This window comes from Callionymus lyra, chromosome 12, assembly GCF_982586985.1.
Source record: "Callionymus lyra chromosome 12, fCalLyr1.hap1.1, whole genome shotgun sequence".
Taxonomy (NCBI): domain Eukaryota; kingdom Metazoa; phylum Chordata; class Actinopteri; order Syngnathiformes; family Callionymidae; genus Callionymus; species Callionymus lyra.
In genome coordinates this window covers 9,106,732-9,124,606 of record NC_141829.1, presented here as the reverse complement: position 1 = coordinate 9,124,606, position 17,875 = coordinate 9,106,732, and the positions used below count along the sequence as shown (strand labels likewise).

Here is a 17,875-nt window from a genome sequence, read left to right as displayed (position 1 = left end):
TACAGATGTCGTTAAAGCTTTTATTGACTCGGAGGAATCAGCCTGGTCTGGTAATCGTAGTTTATTGAGCGAACACTTGACAGTTTACTTTGTGTTTATTATTCAATTACTGTTGAGCAGGAGGTTTTTTTTCTTCACCTTATTTCCTCCGTGTTGGTCTCATTACAACCTCTCATCATTACTTAGGTCTTAAACATGATTGATATGTTTTTGGTTCGCAGGACAAAGAAGGAAAGAGGACGGTCAGCTCGCGTCGGTATAAATAACCCGACATGTCCTGATGAAACTCAAACTGATCCCAGGGAAGAACTTAAGCCGCTGAAAAGAGCCGGATCTCCTCGCAAGAGTGTGTTCTGACTAAATCAGTCGAGTAAGTCGAGACGTCATCAGAGCTTCATCTGAGGGACGGGAGGGATGAAATATTGACATTAGATAATTATATTTAAGCCCCGCCCACTGAAAACACTATTTTTCTGGATTTTAAACCTTTTTTGCCATAACCACACCCACTTTCCTGTGATTGGTCAAGCATGGTGGTTTGTCAACGTGCGTCATCAATCCCGAAAAAGTCTCCACCTCACCAAGGGAGTTGTGTATAAACAAAGCGGGGCGTGATTACAGCTGGAGGAGTGAAGCTATTATTACGTCATGATGGACTCTCGTAACCTCTCGTTCGCCCAGATTACAGTCGACTTTATAAAGTCATAAATTCAAAACATGGTCATGATGAGGGACTTACTGCATCTTGGAGAGGAAGTTTGTACGTGTTTATTAATGGATGATTTATATCTTACAATATTATTTTCATAACTACTTACAAAAATGTAAAAATGACATTCTTTCTGGATATTTAAATTGTTTGTCAAGCTGCTTTAGAAGTCTTATTGTTTCTTCTTGTTCGAAAAGTGTAGTGTTCGAAAATATGGCTGATCAACCCGATTTATTACTGTATATTTTCTTTTTTCTTCCTCAAGTTACAGATCTATAAAAGATGGTGACGAATAAATACAAGACTAAACATGCATCACAAAGTTAAAACTAGTGTTTACATAGTATTTTTTTGGGGGGGATTTAAAAAACAACAATCACAAATTGATTCAGATTAACAACGTGAACGATGGTGCGTTCGATAGCCGGGGACAGATAAAAATGAACCGAAAAATACATATTTACAAAAATAAAAATGACTTAATGGTCGACACTAAGTTTTTATTTTCTTTTAGTATTTTTGGAAAACGCTCACAAGTATAAGTTTTGATGGTAGAATCCATTAGAATCAAACAAAACTCTTTTCCATCCAAGTTTAAAGAGGTTGTTCAATATTTCTCAGATACTTATCCTAACTTTGTTACTGTTGTTTGTCTTCACGGTGCCAATTAATGTGGGTATTCAACGCTCCCTTCACTCCCGACAAGCTGGATGAATCCCCAGAACCCTCGTTGTCAACACAGGCGGTAAATATGTGCCACTGGAACATCCAACTTTGCTTACAGTAGAAACTTTATTTGTGGCAACGATGGAGAAGTTTCTTAGGAGTCACTGCCTCAGATTAAAATCAGATTTTATCAGTTGATTTTTCTACTTTTAATGGAGAAGTTTTTTTAAAAGATTTCTGTTTTCTTCCTGAGCAACCCCCTCCCCTTCTCTCTCTCTCTCTATCTCGAAGTGAATGCCACGGGCCTCTCGCCCCACAGTCCAGATTTAGACCTCAGCCTTTCCCACACTGGCAGACCCAGCTGGTGGGACGGAGGCGTCCGATTTCCTCCTCTCTTCCCCGTCCGGTGCCATGATTGTCCTGCACGGTCATGTCTTCTTCTGACATGCTTCCCGACTCCTCCAGATGTTTTTGTTGGCCGGCGGGTTGAGGGTGGTTGTTGACCTCGTTTCAGCCAAACGGACCTGCAGCTCGTCGTGGACATGAAGCCGCTCTCGGAGGTAAGACCGGGTCACACCTCTCGCCCGATTGTCTCGTCCCACTTCTTTACTTCACAACCAGCCTGGTTTTTGTCGGGTTTACCTTCAGACTTGTGGGAGTACATAAACTTAGTTTCATAGTTCTGTTACCGATGTAAACAAATATGACACGAGCGCAGCCCTCCCCCAAGCTGCAGATTTACACAAATAATTTGATGCCTTTTCTGCACAACAAACGGAAGAAGGAACTTTAGATGAATTAGGACAACACCAAATGCATGTTTCTAAATCCGCTTTCAAGTTATTATGCTTAGCTAAATATCGAAAAAATCTCCTTGGCAGAGGTATAATGGCTCTTTTAACATAGATGCACGTTCATGACATAAGTCTTTGCTCTTTCTTTCAAAATTCTCATTGAGTTTTCCGTGTTTATGGTAAAAAGTGTTGAAGATAATATCCTTCCCAAAGTGGATTTAAAGAATATCAGGAATTTCTGTGTGACATGTAAGTTAAGTTAATTAGCAGCTCTACCTTTCATTCCTGACGTCTAGTCGAGCTTTGGAAATGACCGAAAGACTTTTGAATGCGCTGTGAATCCTTGAGGAATAAAAGTAGAAAGTCTTTAAGAGGAGCCGCTCCAGGCATCTAGTCAGGATTCATTCCTAACATCAGGGGTTACCACTTCTTTTTTGCACCGAGAACCAGTTAAATGTCGGTATTCTATTCAGGGACTGATCTTCAGATACATCCAGTAGGAAAAAATAATATAAACCAAACATTAAGTGCATAAAAGATACATCTCAGCAAAACAATGAATCAGCAGAATCTCTACACTTTTTTTTTCTGCAAAAAGATGGTCCCGTGTTGAGTTTGTTTTACTCATTTTCATAGGTTTACAAGTCAATTAAAAAAAATTGACTGGACCTTATATATTGATGTGTCAAGATTCCCAAGCTTTTGTTTATATAGAGAAAATCTGAAAGATAAAAGTATTTTCAGACAGTCATAATCAATAGATCTGAAAGAAAAAGAACAAAAAAACAATGTTTCACAGGACCGCCCGTAACAAGGGGGTCGGATACCACTGTGGACAGAAACATTTCTTTCAGTTTTAGGGGCCAAATCCAGACCAATCGAAATTGTATACGCGGTTATTTTAGTTTTTAGTTCGCCTCATAAAAAATGGCTGGAAAAGGGCTAAATAAGACCCTTAGGCCGCACTTTTCCCAGTTCTATGTCTGACTGGGAGTCAGCCAGGGAAGTCTTTTTCTTGTCATCGCCCTTGAAATTCCTTAAAAAAAAGTTCTCCCCAAAGACCTGGTGGCACTTTCTAGACTTGGATTCTTTCTCGGTAAGAGTGTTGCACCGCGACTGACCTATGAAGGACCATGAATTGTGATTAATAATGTGTCGGAAATACTTCAGGAGACTCAGGTCCTCGTCTATCTGTGAGGAAATCTACGATGTTCTCGACTCGCTAAGATCTCTTGGGTTGACCAGGATAGATGCGGATGAATCAATCAAGAGAGTTGAAATCTTTAGAAAAGTCAAAGGTCGCTCTATGAATAAACGCCGTGGCATGTACGCTTCTGTCGGTTTGCTTGCACATGTCAGGAGCTGCTAAGCTGTGAAATGTCAACAGAGACTCAGTGGACACCGAGGTGGCGTGTTGCCATGTAGTCGTACTTGAGCAATACTGAGGTATTTTTATGACAATCCGTGATTCTATAAACGTGTATATCTTTGTTATAACTCGGGGAGAAACTATCTAAACGTTCGAAGATTCGTTTTGGTTTATATTCCGTCTTGGCATCAACGTTACTGTTCGGGTCAAGAACGGGTTTGAGTTTCTCGAGATAATGGAGACGTAAACGTCACTGAAATGAAGTCGTTCGCTGAGGAGTTCAACCAGATACTCGATCAGTCTTTATTTGAATTATTATTGGCTCATTTTATCATTTAGCTTCTCTTCAAGCATCAAAATCTAACTGTCCGGGACTGAAATACCATCAAATAAGCACCAAAAATGAATCTCTCTCCACCGACTCCAGACAAATCCACTTGTTGAATAACATGGTACATTAATTGTGGGTGAAAGTAAAAGTAGTATTCAAAAGTAATATGCGGGCCACATAAAATGACTGGGTGGTCGGATTTGGCCCCCAGGCCTGAATTGGACGAGCCCTTGGAAATATGCGGCCCTTTGACTGTATTCATGAAGCCCTCTTAAGGTTAAAGAACGATGATGTAAAAACTCCTGTAAAAATATTTTGTTTTTATTTGTTTTGTTCATTTTAACATAAAACGACACCATAACATATTTTCATATTTCATAAAAATTTTAAAGGAATTTATTTCCCCATTTTTTTCCTTTTTTTGAGCATTTTCTTTTCCTCAAGATATTAAGTAAGTTATTAGAATTATTTATGGGGGTTTTCTTATTTAGCTTTGTTATAGAATTTAATGGCATCTTTTTTTAAATGTATTTTTTGTAGGTTTTGTTCATTTTTCTATTAGTTTAACGGCCCCTTACAACAGTCGCAGTATGTAATGTGGCCCTTGAAGAAATGTAATCGTGATAATGAGTATTTAATGTAGGGACATCTCAAACTCTGAGGACTGAGGGCCAAATCCGGCCTGCTACATCTTTTTTGTGGCCTTTAATACTGTTTATTTCTCTTGACCTGTATATGATAATTGAAATATGTTGTTTACTAACAAGATGTGAAATGTTAGGCAGTTTAAAAATTATGTTTCATTAGAACAGTCGTTTAAAACAAAAGAAAATAGTGCAGAGACGCCATCTAGTGACACTGCTTCAAGAAGCTTCATCAGACCATCACTACCTCTGAGTGATTAAGATTCCATTTTTTAACAAATCCTCTTTTTGCTCAGGTTGCATTATTTAAGATGGACGAAGAGGAAGAGGAAGAGGAGGGAGTTTTCTTCATGCAGACTAAGGGTAAAATATATATTTTAATCGTTACAATGAACTCCTTAGTAATGAATTCAAATCGTTTACCTACAACTGAAGGTGCATGTTCCTGCGCGAGAGACTCTCTAGCGCCCTCTGCTGACACTGACCCCGATGCTTTTATCTACATGAACTTCATGAAGCGTCACTGCTGCTACGATGCGATTCCCACCAGCTCCAAACTTGTCATTTTCGACACGACGCTGCAGGTAATTTAACCGTAGCTTTCGTGTCAAACCATAACGAAGCATCTTTCTTTTCTTTTTTTTATCCAAACAGGTGAAGAAGGCGTTCTTCGCTCTGGTGGCCAACGGCGTCAGAGCGGCCCCGCTGTGGGACAACAAGCTCAAACGTTTTGTTGGTGAGAAATGAGAAAGTATTACCTTTAAAGCCATAGTATTCGAGCGTAGTTGATTTGCTAAATGTGGGATCAGGTTGAAGCAAAATACTTTATTTATTTTCCTTTTCAACACTCGCATCTTTAACAAAAGGAGCGTTTAGAGTGTATTGTCAAGAATCTATCGATATCATACGTATAGTAGTAGTAACGAGTATATGAGTGTAGTATTGTCAAGTACTTGACTCTGGTGTTGAAGAATTTACAGACCACATGACTCTTGACGAAGTCATAACTTTTTTCATTTGTTTTCAAATCAAAATATTGTCCAAACATCAGCTCTAAAAGCTGCAGGAGTCACTGTATCCTCTCGTCCTCAGTCATCACAGGGATCTCGTGGGATTTCATTGTACCTTTAGCGGCGGAAGACGCAATAACTGCTGCCATCTAGCGACTAGAAGTTTAATTGCAACACAAACAAATTCTTTGAATACTTAATAACAAAAAAAGTTCTATGGTTTTATTGAAATATAAAGCATGGGAGAGTATCCTCTCGTCCTCAGTCATCGCCGGGATCCGACACAGTTTCAGTGTTTCTTAAGGAGGTGGTGACATGAAAAGAATCAGAAACTTTTATTGCCAGTGTTGTTAACCCGACATAGGAATTGAATGTTAATTGTAAATAAAAAAAATATAAGTTTACATTTAATTTAAATATAAACTGCAAAATAACTATGATAACAAATTATTGATTTGAACGCCATATATATATATATTTATATATGTATATATATATTAAAAATGAACACAGCTATGTTTAATATGATTATAGTATTGAGAAAAAATATCACTGTCTAAAGGAGGATTTCAAATATTTGCTGAAATATTTAAATAAAATGGGGTTTGTTTCTGAAGCGTCTCTGTTTTGGTATATAAATGGGTCCAACAATCCAAATCGAGCTGGTGTTCAGTTGCCGTCTTGCACCACTTTGACCTACTTTGGTTGCAGTTTTGAAGGCATCAGGCTCAAGTTTCCGTGTCCAGGGTTTTAAATGATGCTGACCCTGAATAAGTCTTAACCGGGTCGACTCTAATCTTGTTGCAAGTGGGAATCGGCTGTCGATGCATTATGTTCACCATCCATTTGCAGTTGGTTAGCCAGGGTCGAGGGGGCAGCCGCAGGAACAAAGACGCCTAGACTTTCCTCTCACCCAAAACCTATTCCAGGGGTTGTCCAAGATCTCATCAATGTCTCTTGGGTCTGCCCCGAGGTTTCCCCCCTGGTGCCCAAACAAAAATGGATATTGAATGTTTATCTTGTTTTCCCCTCATACGTGTCGCCACATGTTAAGTAAATAGATGTCATGTCTGGCAGGAATGTTGACCATCACTGACTTCATAAACATTCTCCATCGCTACTACAAGTCTCCTCTGGTGAGTCATCTCACTTTTTTTCACTGTGTGTAAGTCGTCACCAAAATTCTCAACTGGTTTCAACATTTTGCAAATGTCTGACTTGTTACAAACTTCAAAAGTCCATGTCGATTATTGATCCACACGAGATTTTAAAGTCAGTTTTTCCCATTTCAAAGATCTAATGGAGTGAAGTGTGTTGATGGTTTTTGACCAAAACCAGTCAAAAATTTCAGCTGCAGAGGAATATTCCGTAGTGATCGGTCGATGAGGCTTCATGAAACACTAGATGAGGTTTCATTATACAATGTCCACGCTTTAAAGGACCACTAGATGTCACTCTCTCTGCTTTATCATCTTTTGCTCTGATCGACTAATGCAAAGAAATCTGGCATCGTTTTCAACCTGAGAGCGCCATCTTGTTTCAAAACGAAGACACTGTATCATGAAACCTCATCAGCTGTTTCATGAAATCACTTGTTTTAAGTAATATTTGAGTGTGTATCTCTGTGAGAACCCTGAGGGGGGATTTATTATGTATACCCTGCAAAAGCTTTCAACATTTTTTTTCCAGTAGATAAACCTATCTTTGCGATATCACGTCTCATTTGATTCTTAATTAAATGCCGAAAAAAAGGACATGAGAAGATCAAAAAGCACTTGATTGTTTCATTGTTTTTTACATTTTTTAAACTCGTTTCTCATTGGACGGTAAATGTTTTCAATTAATTTGAATTAAGTTGTCAGTAGTAGTTTATTTCCATTATTTTTTCTTTCCTTTTATGGTCCGGAATCAAGCGATTTTGAAATTTCTGCTCAAACATGAACGGTAATTTTTCTTTTGTCTTCACACTCAGGTCCAGATCTATGAGCTGGAGGAGCATAAGATCGAGACATGGAGAGGTGAGTCCCTGCATCACAGATCTCTAACTCAAGAGTCAGTTTATGTCGCCCGTTGGATGGTCGACTCAACATCTGTCAGCTCTGAACTACATCTTTCAACAAGAACCGATCGTGTGGCTTTTACTCCTGACAGAAATCTACCTTCACTCCTCCGACCGACTGATCAGCATCACTCCAGACGCCAGGTCAGAACTTCCCGTGTCGTTTTCCCTCATTTAAATCATCGTCGAAACCCGGACTCACGACTTGAATCTTCTCTCTAGTTTGTTCGACGCCATCTACTCCCTGCTGAAGAACAAGATCCACCGCCTGCCCGTCCTTGACCCCGTATCGGGAAACGTCCTCCACATCCTCACCCACAAACGCATCCTCAAGTTCCTGCACATCTTCGTGAGTCCGCTCGTCTCCAGAGATTCTTCTTCTTCTTCACGTTGTCCTCTCTGCTCTGCAGGGAGCCGTGATTCCCAAACCACGCTTTCTGCAGAAGAAGATCAGCGAGGTCGCCATCGGGACCTTCAGAGAGATCGCCACGGTCCAGGAGACGGCCACCGTTTACGAGGCTCTGGCGGTTTTCGTGGAGAGGAGAGTGTCGGCCCTGCCTGTGGTCAATGAGCAAGGTAGCTTCGCGTTGACTGGACCAGAATCCATCCACTGACTTCTCGCTTCCCTTCAGGTAAAGTGGTGGCGCTGTACTCCAGGTTCGACGTCATCGTAAGTGTTTGGAATCTTGTTGTAGCTTCAACAGTCGTAGAACTCCATCTGAGAAGTTCCTTCATTTTGATTCAAATGTGTCTTTGCTGTAGAACTTGGCCGCCCAGAAGAACTACAACAACCTGAACATGACCATGAAAGAGGCCATCTCAAGCCGGGCGTGCTCCATGGAGGGAGTCCTCAAGTGTTACCCCAACGAAACCCTGGAGACCATCATAGACCGGATCGCCAAGGCTGAGGTGACACAGCAGTGGGTTGTTGGGTCTCGATTTGTTTTGGTTTGTTTATTTTAAGATAAAGATGATCTTGAGAAGTTAAACAGATGCTGAGAAGTTCAAAAAAGATCTGGAGAAGCTGAAATAATATCTTGAGAAGTTAGAAAAAAGAACTTGAAGATAAAAAGATCTTAATTAGTTTAAAAAAAAAAAAGGTCTTTGGAATCTAAAAAGATCTGGAGAAGAAAAAAAGATCTTGAGAAGTTAAAAAAAGAACTTGAAGATAAAAAGATCTTGATAATTAAAAAAAAAAAAAGATCTTGAGAAGTTAAAAAAAGAACTTGAAGATAAAAAGATCTTGATAATTTAAAAAAAAAAAAAAGATCTTGAGAAGTTAAAAAAAGAACTTGAAGATAAAAAGATCTTGATAATTAAAAAAAAAAGATCTTTAGAAGTTAAAAAAAAAAATAACTTGAAGATGAAAAGATCTTGATTAGTTAAAAAAAAAGATCTTAAGAAGTTAAAAATATGTGGAGAAGAAAAAAAAGAACTTGAGAAGTTAAAAAGATCCTGAGAAGATTAAAAAAAAAAAGATCTGGAGAAGATAAAAAAAAAGATCTTGAGAAGTTGTAAAAGGATCTTGATAAGTCACTTTTGTTCCTTCAAGGTGCATCGTCTGGTGTTGGTGGACGCCAGCGATGTGGTCAGAGGAATAGTCTCCCTCTCTGACCTGCTTCAAGCTCTGGTTCTGACCCCTGCAGGTATTGATGCATTGTACTCCTAACTCCTCCACCTCCATCCTCTGCTTCCTCTCAGTCCTTCGGACACCTGCCCACACCTGCCCACACCTGCCCACACCTGCTGTCCATCTTAACCCCCGCTTTAGAATATCTTCCTCCGTCTGACTCCGTCAAGGTCCCTCAGCAACTCTTGAAACCTTGAACTATAAGATGGATCCTCCACACAGACTTTATGGAAGCATATCTTAGATAGTTGTTACCTAAACTCTCGACATTCCAAGTCTTCGTCCCTGCAGTCTGACCTCAGATCTTATCCGAGTCACCGTCACCTGACCAGGTAGGACCTCCGTGAAGGCTGCCTGTCTGAGCTTGTAGTTCCATTTTAGTTCCCAGAATCCATCACTTCCTTGTTGCTGCGTCCAGACGTTAACACGAGGGGGAACTGGTACTCACTTAAAAAATCATCTTAGATGAAGTGATTCAGAAGTTCAGACATGGTACCGTTCCACTCCCGTCTCACGTGTCCACGTGTCCATGTGTCCTTGTGTCCACATGTGTCCATGTGTGTCCACATGTCCATGTGTCCACATGTGTCCACGTGTGTCTACGTGTTTCCATGTTTCCACGTGTCCATGTGTCCACGTGTCCATGTGTCCATGTGTCCATGTGTCCATGTGTCCATGTGTCCACGTGTGTCCATGTGTCCATGTGTCCATGTGTCCACGTGTCCACGTGTCCATGTGTCCATGTGTCCATGTGTCCATGTGTCCATGTGTCCATGTGTGTCCGTGTGTCCACGTGTGTCCATGTGTCCATGTGTCCATGTGTCCACGTGTCCACGTGTTTCCATGTGTCCATGTGTCCATGTGTGTCCGTGTGTCCACGTGTGTCCATGTGTCCATGTGTCCATGTGTCCATGTGTCCACGTGTGTCCATGTGTCCATGTGTCCATGTGTCCACGTGTCCACGTGTCCATGTGTCCATGTGTCCATGTGTCCATGTGTCCATGTGTCCATGTGTGTCCACGTGTGTCCATGTGTCCATGTGTCCATGTGTCCACGTGTCCACGTGTTTCCATGTGTCCATGTGTCCATGTGTGTCCGTGTGTCCACGTGTGTCCATGTGTCCATGTGTCCATGTGTCCACGTGTCCACGTGTTTCCATGTGTCCATGTGTCCATGTGTCCATGTGTGTCCGTGTGTCCACGTGTGTCCATGTGTCCACGTGTCCACGTGTTTCCATGTGTCCATGTGTCCATGTGTCCATGTGTCCATGTGTCCATGTGTCCATGTGTGTCCGTGTGTCCACGTGTGTCCATGTGTCCATGTGTCCACGTGTCCACGTGTTTCCATGTGTCCACGTGTCCACGTGTCCATGTGTCCATGTGTCCATGTGTCCATGTGTCCATGTGTCCACGTGTCCACGTGTCCACGTGTCCATGTGTCCACGTGTCCACGTGTCCACGTGTCCACGTGTGTCCATGTCTGCACGAGAACGAGTGAGAAGCTTCTCTACAAACTAATGCTGCAGTCGTCTGTTCTTGGAATGTGCATCTGTTCATTATTGTTGTTCATTATTGGAACCAATTCCTCTTTTCTAGACTTTTTAAAGTGTCACGTTTACACTTTTTATGTTTAAATAAAGCAAAAATAAACATAATTTTCATCTTTAACCCCTTATTTTTATCATATATATATATTTGTCTCTTGTACACTCTGTGTGTATTTAAATAAATGATTACACATTAACACATTAGCATTAGCATTAGCCACCAAAGCAAACGGTTGTTACTAATTGAAAAATAAGAAACTACTAAATACAAACAAACGCATATATATATGTATATATATATATATATATATATATATACATATATATATAATGTATGTATATATGTATATTTATATATTATTCTTACTTAAAAGTGGGATTTGCACGTAGCATAACTTCAATTATAAAGGTTAGCTTTAAATGCTAATAAATGTAGGAACAAGTAGTTTCTACAGGGTTAATAACTAAAGTAATAACTTATCTGTTTCTCGTAGCTGTGCTTCTATAGATGTTAAAACTGTTTTTTTTTTTTATAGTTCTGATCATATATAGATATTTATTTAACTTCTTTCTTTTTTTTTTAGCTATGTGAGTGTTAGCATTAATGCTAGCGCTCAGGCTAGAGCAACTAGGCAGAAACCTTTTTTTTTTTTTTTTTCTTAAAAACACTTTAAAACGATGCAACAGTTAAAAATATATCAATATTTTTAAGTTAAAACAAGTTCATTAATCAATACTTGAGGTTCATTGATACAAAAATTGTTCTGTCGACCCGACTCACCCTTCAAAGTCTCCTTGTGTCGTCGTTCCAGATATTCCCGAGAACGTCGCGTTCACCGAGGAGGACGACGGAGTCGATCCAGACGTCGGTGAGTCGAGTGAGAAAAGTTTAGTCAAAGAAGAATCGCCCACAGATTGAAGCTGCCGTGGAACTGGACGAACCTGCGTGAAGTTTTGTGATGGACGTTGAAATGTATTGAACGACGATCGAATCTGTTATTAATTGCACTTGTTCCCCTAAATTATGTTGATAAAATGATGGGTTTTTTTTAACTTAAAGTGACATTTGAATTGAATGTTTTTGTTTTTCATTTGAATAAAGATATTTAAAAACACGTTTGTCTTCCTCGGAGAGTTTAATGACACTTATTTTTATTTAGTTTAAAAAGGATTGTGTTTAGACCTTTGAAAACATATATTTATACATTATTTTGCTCAGAGTTATTGTTATTAATTAATAGTTAATAAAAATTGTTATTTTCAGAAGAAAGTTAACGCTTTAAAATAAGTAGTATTTTATTTTAGTATTTCCTTTTTTTAATATTACAAAATTATTTTGGTCTTGTATGTTAATTAAAAAATATAAATACATTTGAGTAAAATTGAACATAATAATTGTAATTAAAAAGTTAATTATTATTATATAAGATAACATTTAAAATATTTAGATTTATTTTTATATTTTTGTATATTTTCCCTTTTATGATAGTTTTCATCACACGTTTAAAGTTCTTTTTTTTTTATTTTTGGAATTTATTGAAAATTGTAGATCATTTTTATTTTTTCTAAAGTGATTCAAAAACAGATATATTTTGGATTACCATCTGGAGCCACAAACGATTTGAAGGATGACTCACCGTTTCTAAGGTATATTTTTTATGCTAAAATATATATTTTTTATGCTAAAATACATATATTTCTAAACAATTCTTTAGCTTCTTTAACCTTTAATTTTTTTAACAATAATTAGTTCTTTTTTTTTTAACAACTAAATGCTTTTATTTCCTGATGTTGTTCAAATCTTTGGCTCATTGATAACAAGATTTGATTGACAGTTGGTTTTGTCTCCATTAGTCTCATCTCTCGTCTCCATGTTTCCAGATCTCCTGGAAACCTTCATCCATGACGACGTCGGCGCGTCATCACTGTTGATCGACAGAAGCCTGTCTGGGTGTGACCTTGGCTGCTCCTCAGTGTTGACTCGAGGTGGATTTGTTTGACTCTGCTACTCGCTCACATCCTGGTCACAAGTCAACACAAGTCAACAATCCTAACTTTCAAACTTTTTGATTCCACTCTTGGACGAGTGTGTCTTTGATGCTTCACTCCAACAGCTCTTGCTTTTTCATTTATTCATTTATTTTCCAAAATTGAAGACCATGTGATGATGGTCCTGCATCTTCTCTGAACAAACTTCATCCACATCAGGCCCAGTGGACTCTGAGTCAACGCATGCAGACGCAGACGTGAAGCAAACGCCGCTGGAGCCGAACCAGCACCACCGTCTGCAGACATGGACCCAGTATTCCGGTAAGAACCTGAGGCGCTGTTTTCTCAGTCAACATGAGTTGTTGCTGATCAACAGAACTTGAACCAGTTCCACAGTCGCTTGTGTGAAGTTAGGATTAAAGTTGAAATCTGAACAATTCCATCTATTCGTTTGACGAGCGTCGTTGTTGATATTATTATTTATTATTATTAAGTCACGTTGTAGGAGGTGAAATAAATTAACGATTAAATAGGATTGAAAAAGATCAAATTCCTGAAAAACATTTGTAAAATAATATGTTGCTTTTTTATTTTCTTCTTCATGTGGTCCTTTCAGAGCTTAATTTTATAGTTTTATTGTTGATGATTTTATATACATATATATATATATGTCACAGTGGAGACTGGAATCCAGGGGAGTGCGGATATATAAATACAAATATAATGTGTTTATATATATATATATAAATCCAGAAGAAAGGAATTAGAAAAAAAATCTGAAAATACATTTTCAAAAACTATTTATGATTTTTATCCAATTTTGAAAAATATATTTAGGTTCACAAATCATCTATATATATATATATATATATATATATATATATATATATATATATATACTGTATATAAAGAGATCATTTAAAAAATATATCGTCATTAATGAGGAAGTCTTGGATATAATCATGTCACAAAAATCAATATATTTATACTTTTATTTTTGAAAGAGAGAGATAAGAACCATTAACTTGTTTTTATAGTTAACGTTTTAAACACAAAATTAAGATAAATTACGAGTTATTATCTATTAAATATTGATAAATAAATATTTTATTTTTTTAACAAAATACATGTAAGTAAGCGTTGGCAACATTTATAATTATAATGTTTTCTATCTATAGAAATATAAAAAAATTGGCATAAATATTGAACTAACAAAGAATATATAATTTTTTTTATTATTTGATTCAGTTTCGTGACCTGATGTTATCAGACTTTATGGAGTCACATGTTTGATTGAGTCTCTGTCATCAACTGTGTTTTTATTGACAGTTTATTTAAGGCTTAAGTCACTGAAGCAACATTCACTGAGTCGTGTAACAGGCCGAGAAATGATGGCAGCGTCTCGTTCACACGAGCAGGTTCAGGGTTCAAATCCTGATCTACCTTAAGAACAAGAGACGATACACACAATAGCTCGATCACAACACAACTTATTGTGTGTTCAAGGATATCGTAAACCCCTGTTTAGTGTAAAAGTAAAGTTAATTATTGGAAGAAAATTTTCGGATTCAAATCCTCGTTTTTGTAAGATCCTTATCATCTCTAAGATCTCCAAACTCCAGAACCGGGTTGTTGAGAAATACTGAAGTTCCTCCTCGGGTCCAGAGGAAGCAGCCAAGTGACGCGAGGATTAAGGCTCGAGTTGATGTATTTGAAAATGGCTTAAGATGGAGGCGTGGATGTTTGAACATGATTGTTGACTGTTCCTGCTGCTCCAGCGGGAGGAGACAGAGGTTTAGAAAATAAAACAAAATAAAAAAAGCTGACACTAGAGTCCGAGCTTCTCACGCAGGATTTGAACCTGCAGCACAGAAATCCAACCTTTGGTGAGATTCTTACATTTTCTTCATCTTAGATCTAGTTTAGTTTAGTCAACTTTTAATTCATGCTTCTAAAATATCAAATGTTGAATAATTATAACGTGATGTGATGGTTTTTTTTTTATATTTATCAATTATTTACATATAGTTGTCAAATAATTTCATATATTTAAATTTACATCATTATAACTGTTAAAATTCACCTTGGCTGCAACTTAAACACATTTTAGTGTTTTTGTTTTTTGTTTTTTTTTTATACATTTTTTACATATAGTTATCAAATAATGTCATATATTTAAATGTACATAATTATTACTGTTAAAATTCTCTTTGGCTGCAACTTAAACACATTTTAGTGTTTTTTTTTATTTATAAATTGTTTACATAAAGTTGTCATATAATTGTTTGTATTTAAACCCTTTTTAAAAAATGTAAAATTCATTTTGGCTGCAACTTAAACACATTTTAGTGATTTAAAAAATATATATATTTATAAATTATTTACATAAAGTTGTCATATCATTTTATATATTTAAACCCTTTTAAAAAATGTACATCATTATTACAGTTAAAATTCATTTTGGCTGCAACTTAAACACATTTTAGTGTTTTTTTTTGTTAGTTTTTTTTATAAATTATTTACATATAGTTGTCAAATAATTTTATATATTTAAATGTATATCATTATTACTGTTAAAATTCACTTGTTTTTTGTTTTTTTTAATATTTATCAATTATTTACATAAAGTTGTCATATAATTGTACATATTTATATTTAAACCCTTTTAAAAAAAATGTACATCATTATAACTGTTAAAATTCACTTTGGCTGCAACTTAACACATTTTAGTGTTTGCTTGTTTTTCCAGTTAAATGGATGAACTTTGGGGAGTTTTCAGTATTTGCTTCTTCAACTTAACCTTCTGTTTATTAATCTGCCAACATGAAGCTGGTTTACACTTTACTGATCAACAAGTCATGAGTGAAATTTAATTAGAAAAACAGGAAAAAGGCAAATGTTTGCCAAAGAAATATCACTTTAAAACGTTTTAAAATAGAAAAATGAAATATACATCATAAAAACAGTATAAAAAACTAGAAAAATAAGATGTTCTATTAACTGAATGTGTAGAAATCAAGATGAGCTTCATTCTGAAGCTTGATTTTTGTTTTGTTTGATTTCTTTTGATTGTTCTGGTGTAAAAATACTAAAAACAACAATGTTATGATTCACATTGAGTTTGACACGTTTGCTCTGTGGTGTAAAATCGCTCAAATATTACAAAGTTAAATCAGAAATGATGTCGCTGGTTACAAAAATAAATAATGAATCAACTATTGTGTGTCTTTGGATAAAAAAAAAACACCTTGACTTAAATCAAGCAGTAGTAAAAGACATTAGAAGTTGAAGGAGGTTTAAATCCTTAGAACACTTTGGGATCACAGTTATTTATAGCACATAAAATTCAATTCCCTTCAAAATAAAAGCAAAAAAACAGACAAAGGAATCTCACTATGAAAGTATCTCTGAGACAATTTTGAGTCTCAACTCAACTTCATGTTATGAACACGATCATGATTCAACCAGAAACTAGTCATGAGGAGTTTTTATAGATTAATGTTTTCCCAACTGTCTTTATTGGATTTTGTCTTCTCACTCTTTCAAGGTCATTCTATCATCATCTGTTGTTTGAATTCTCTTCATCATGCTTGAGATCAATAGTATTTGTCGCACAACTGGCTCCTCTATAGAAAAACATGTTGATTTAATTGGATTTAATTTCAACCGTCTTGGGATTCACGTAATGTTTGGCCCCTGGTTCTATAGCCACTGGTCCAACAGTAGGTGTGTCCGTACACAAATATATATATAGATATTTTTCTAACCATACTTATAGATACTCAACAGCGTTGTATACATTTAATTTTTTTTATTAATTTTATTTATTAAAAATTCCTTGCGTTTGTTTCTTCTGGTGTTACAATTAAACTTCCAGTCAAAAGATGGCAGCAGTCATTACAGCTTTTAGCGACTGAGGATGTGAGGATACAGTTGGCTCCTTCAGCTTTTGAAGCTGATGTCTGCACAATTTCCCCTTAGTTTCCATATGTTTTTGGACTGTGGGATGAAACCGGAGTGCCCGGAGTAAACCCACGCAACACAGGGAAAACATACAAACAAAAACTCCAAAAACATCAATAAACTTTGCTTCTCAATGATGTCATTAAAGGCTTTTCTTTTGTATTAAAAGCAAATTCAAGATTTCATCGTTCTTCTCCTGATCTCCACAGGAAGGCCAAACTTGCTGTGCTCGGCATGAAGATGAAGAGGAAGAAGAAGACGAAACATAACCTTGTTCTGGAGAACAAGGGAGCTAAAGGTGACACACACACACACACACACACACACACACACACATTTTAAAACCAAGCAAACACACACTAACAAGTGTTTGCAGATCCAGGGTCGGATATTTCCAGTGAAGGTTCTCCGCTGTTGAGGGAGAAGTCTGTGGATGAAGAACAAGAGATTCCAGCAGAAGTGACTCCAGTCGTGAACACTAAGAGGTAAAAGTACAGATAAATAAAGTAATATATAGAGTTGAAGTATCATAGTGTTTTTGTGACTCACAGGTCCAAACTCATCACCTGCATCCAGGAAGATGAACCGAAGCCTCAGAGTTTTCAAGTAAGACGTTGTTTCATATTAATATACAAGAAAAACATTTTTCATTTATAATTCGGATTCTAACATTTTTTAATTACATTTTTTATTGTATATTTGCCAAGTACCCTCGTTATAATGAATATTATTGAAATGTAGATTTAATTTATTTTAATTTCTTTCATTATCTCCATGACTTATATTATTGATTTCGGATTAACCAATTATTTATAAACCTTTATGATGATTAATCCCTTTTTTTTTAAATTATTAGTTATTTTTTCTATTCACTACTAAACTGTAAAAAAAAAATTAAAATGTTTATTATCTGTTTTCACACATATATAAGATTTTGTTTCTCAACAATGTAATTTTTCTTTTTACTTTTTTCTTATTTTTTTTCATTTAATTATGATTTTATTTCCTTAAATATTTAGTTTTCTTTTTCACTGTTTTTCAACTGATTTACCTTCTTTTATTTAGGTCATTTTTAATGTTCATTTAAATTTCAGAATCATGATATAATATTTTTGTTCTTTTAAACAATTATTTTGTGTTTTTTTTTATTTTTTTTTATTTTTTT

General features: G+C 36.5%; 2 protein-coding genes across 7 annotated transcripts in view; both read left to right on the top strand.

Annotated features, from left to right (window-relative positions):
• Positions 1-1,577: 1,577 nt before the first annotated feature.
• On the top strand, positions 1,578-11,873 carry prkag3b (protein kinase, AMP-activated, gamma 3b non-catalytic subunit). Of its 5 annotated transcripts, none has more exons than XM_087804266.1 (13): positions 1,578-1,935; positions 4,810-4,876; positions 4,949-5,097; positions 5,168-5,249; positions 6,601-6,659; positions 7,496-7,541; positions 7,675-7,726; positions 7,805-7,931; positions 7,993-8,158; positions 8,215-8,252; positions 8,345-8,491; positions 9,135-9,228; positions 11,571-11,873. In XM_087804266.1, the coding sequence occupies exons 1-13, from the start codon at positions 1,918-1,920 to the stop codon at positions 11,675-11,677; spliced, it is 1,152 nt and encodes a 383-aa protein (XP_087660392.1). In that variant the 5' UTR covers positions 1,578-1,917; the 3' UTR covers positions 11,678-11,873. The 5 variants fall into 5 exon arrangements, 4 of the variants coding, with proteins under 4 accessions (XP_087660392.1, XP_087660393.1, XP_087660395.1 ...); XM_087804267.1 differs by having other exon boundaries at positions 11,549-11,873; XR_015713191.1 differs by having other exon boundaries at positions 1,582-1,935; positions 9,135-9,544; positions 11,571-11,619.
• An 888-nt stretch (positions 11,874-12,761) lies between these two features.
• The window catches only part of fer1l6 (fer-1 like family member 6), a 30,078-nt gene continuing 24,964 nt past the window's right edge, over positions 12,762-17,875 (top strand). The window contains exons 1-4 of one of the 2 annotated variants that reach the window (XM_087804261.1): positions 12,762-13,068; positions 16,920-17,008; positions 17,087-17,195; positions 17,262-17,316. In XM_087804261.1, coding sequence (XP_087660387.1) covers positions 13,052-13,068; positions 16,920-17,008; positions 17,087-17,195; positions 17,262-17,316 — 270 coding nt within the window. In that variant the 5' untranslated portion in view covers positions 12,762-13,051. The remainder of the gene's footprint in view (positions 13,069-16,919; positions 17,009-17,086; positions 17,196-17,261; positions 17,317-17,875) is intronic. The other variant, XM_087804262.1, reaches the window with a different exon arrangement.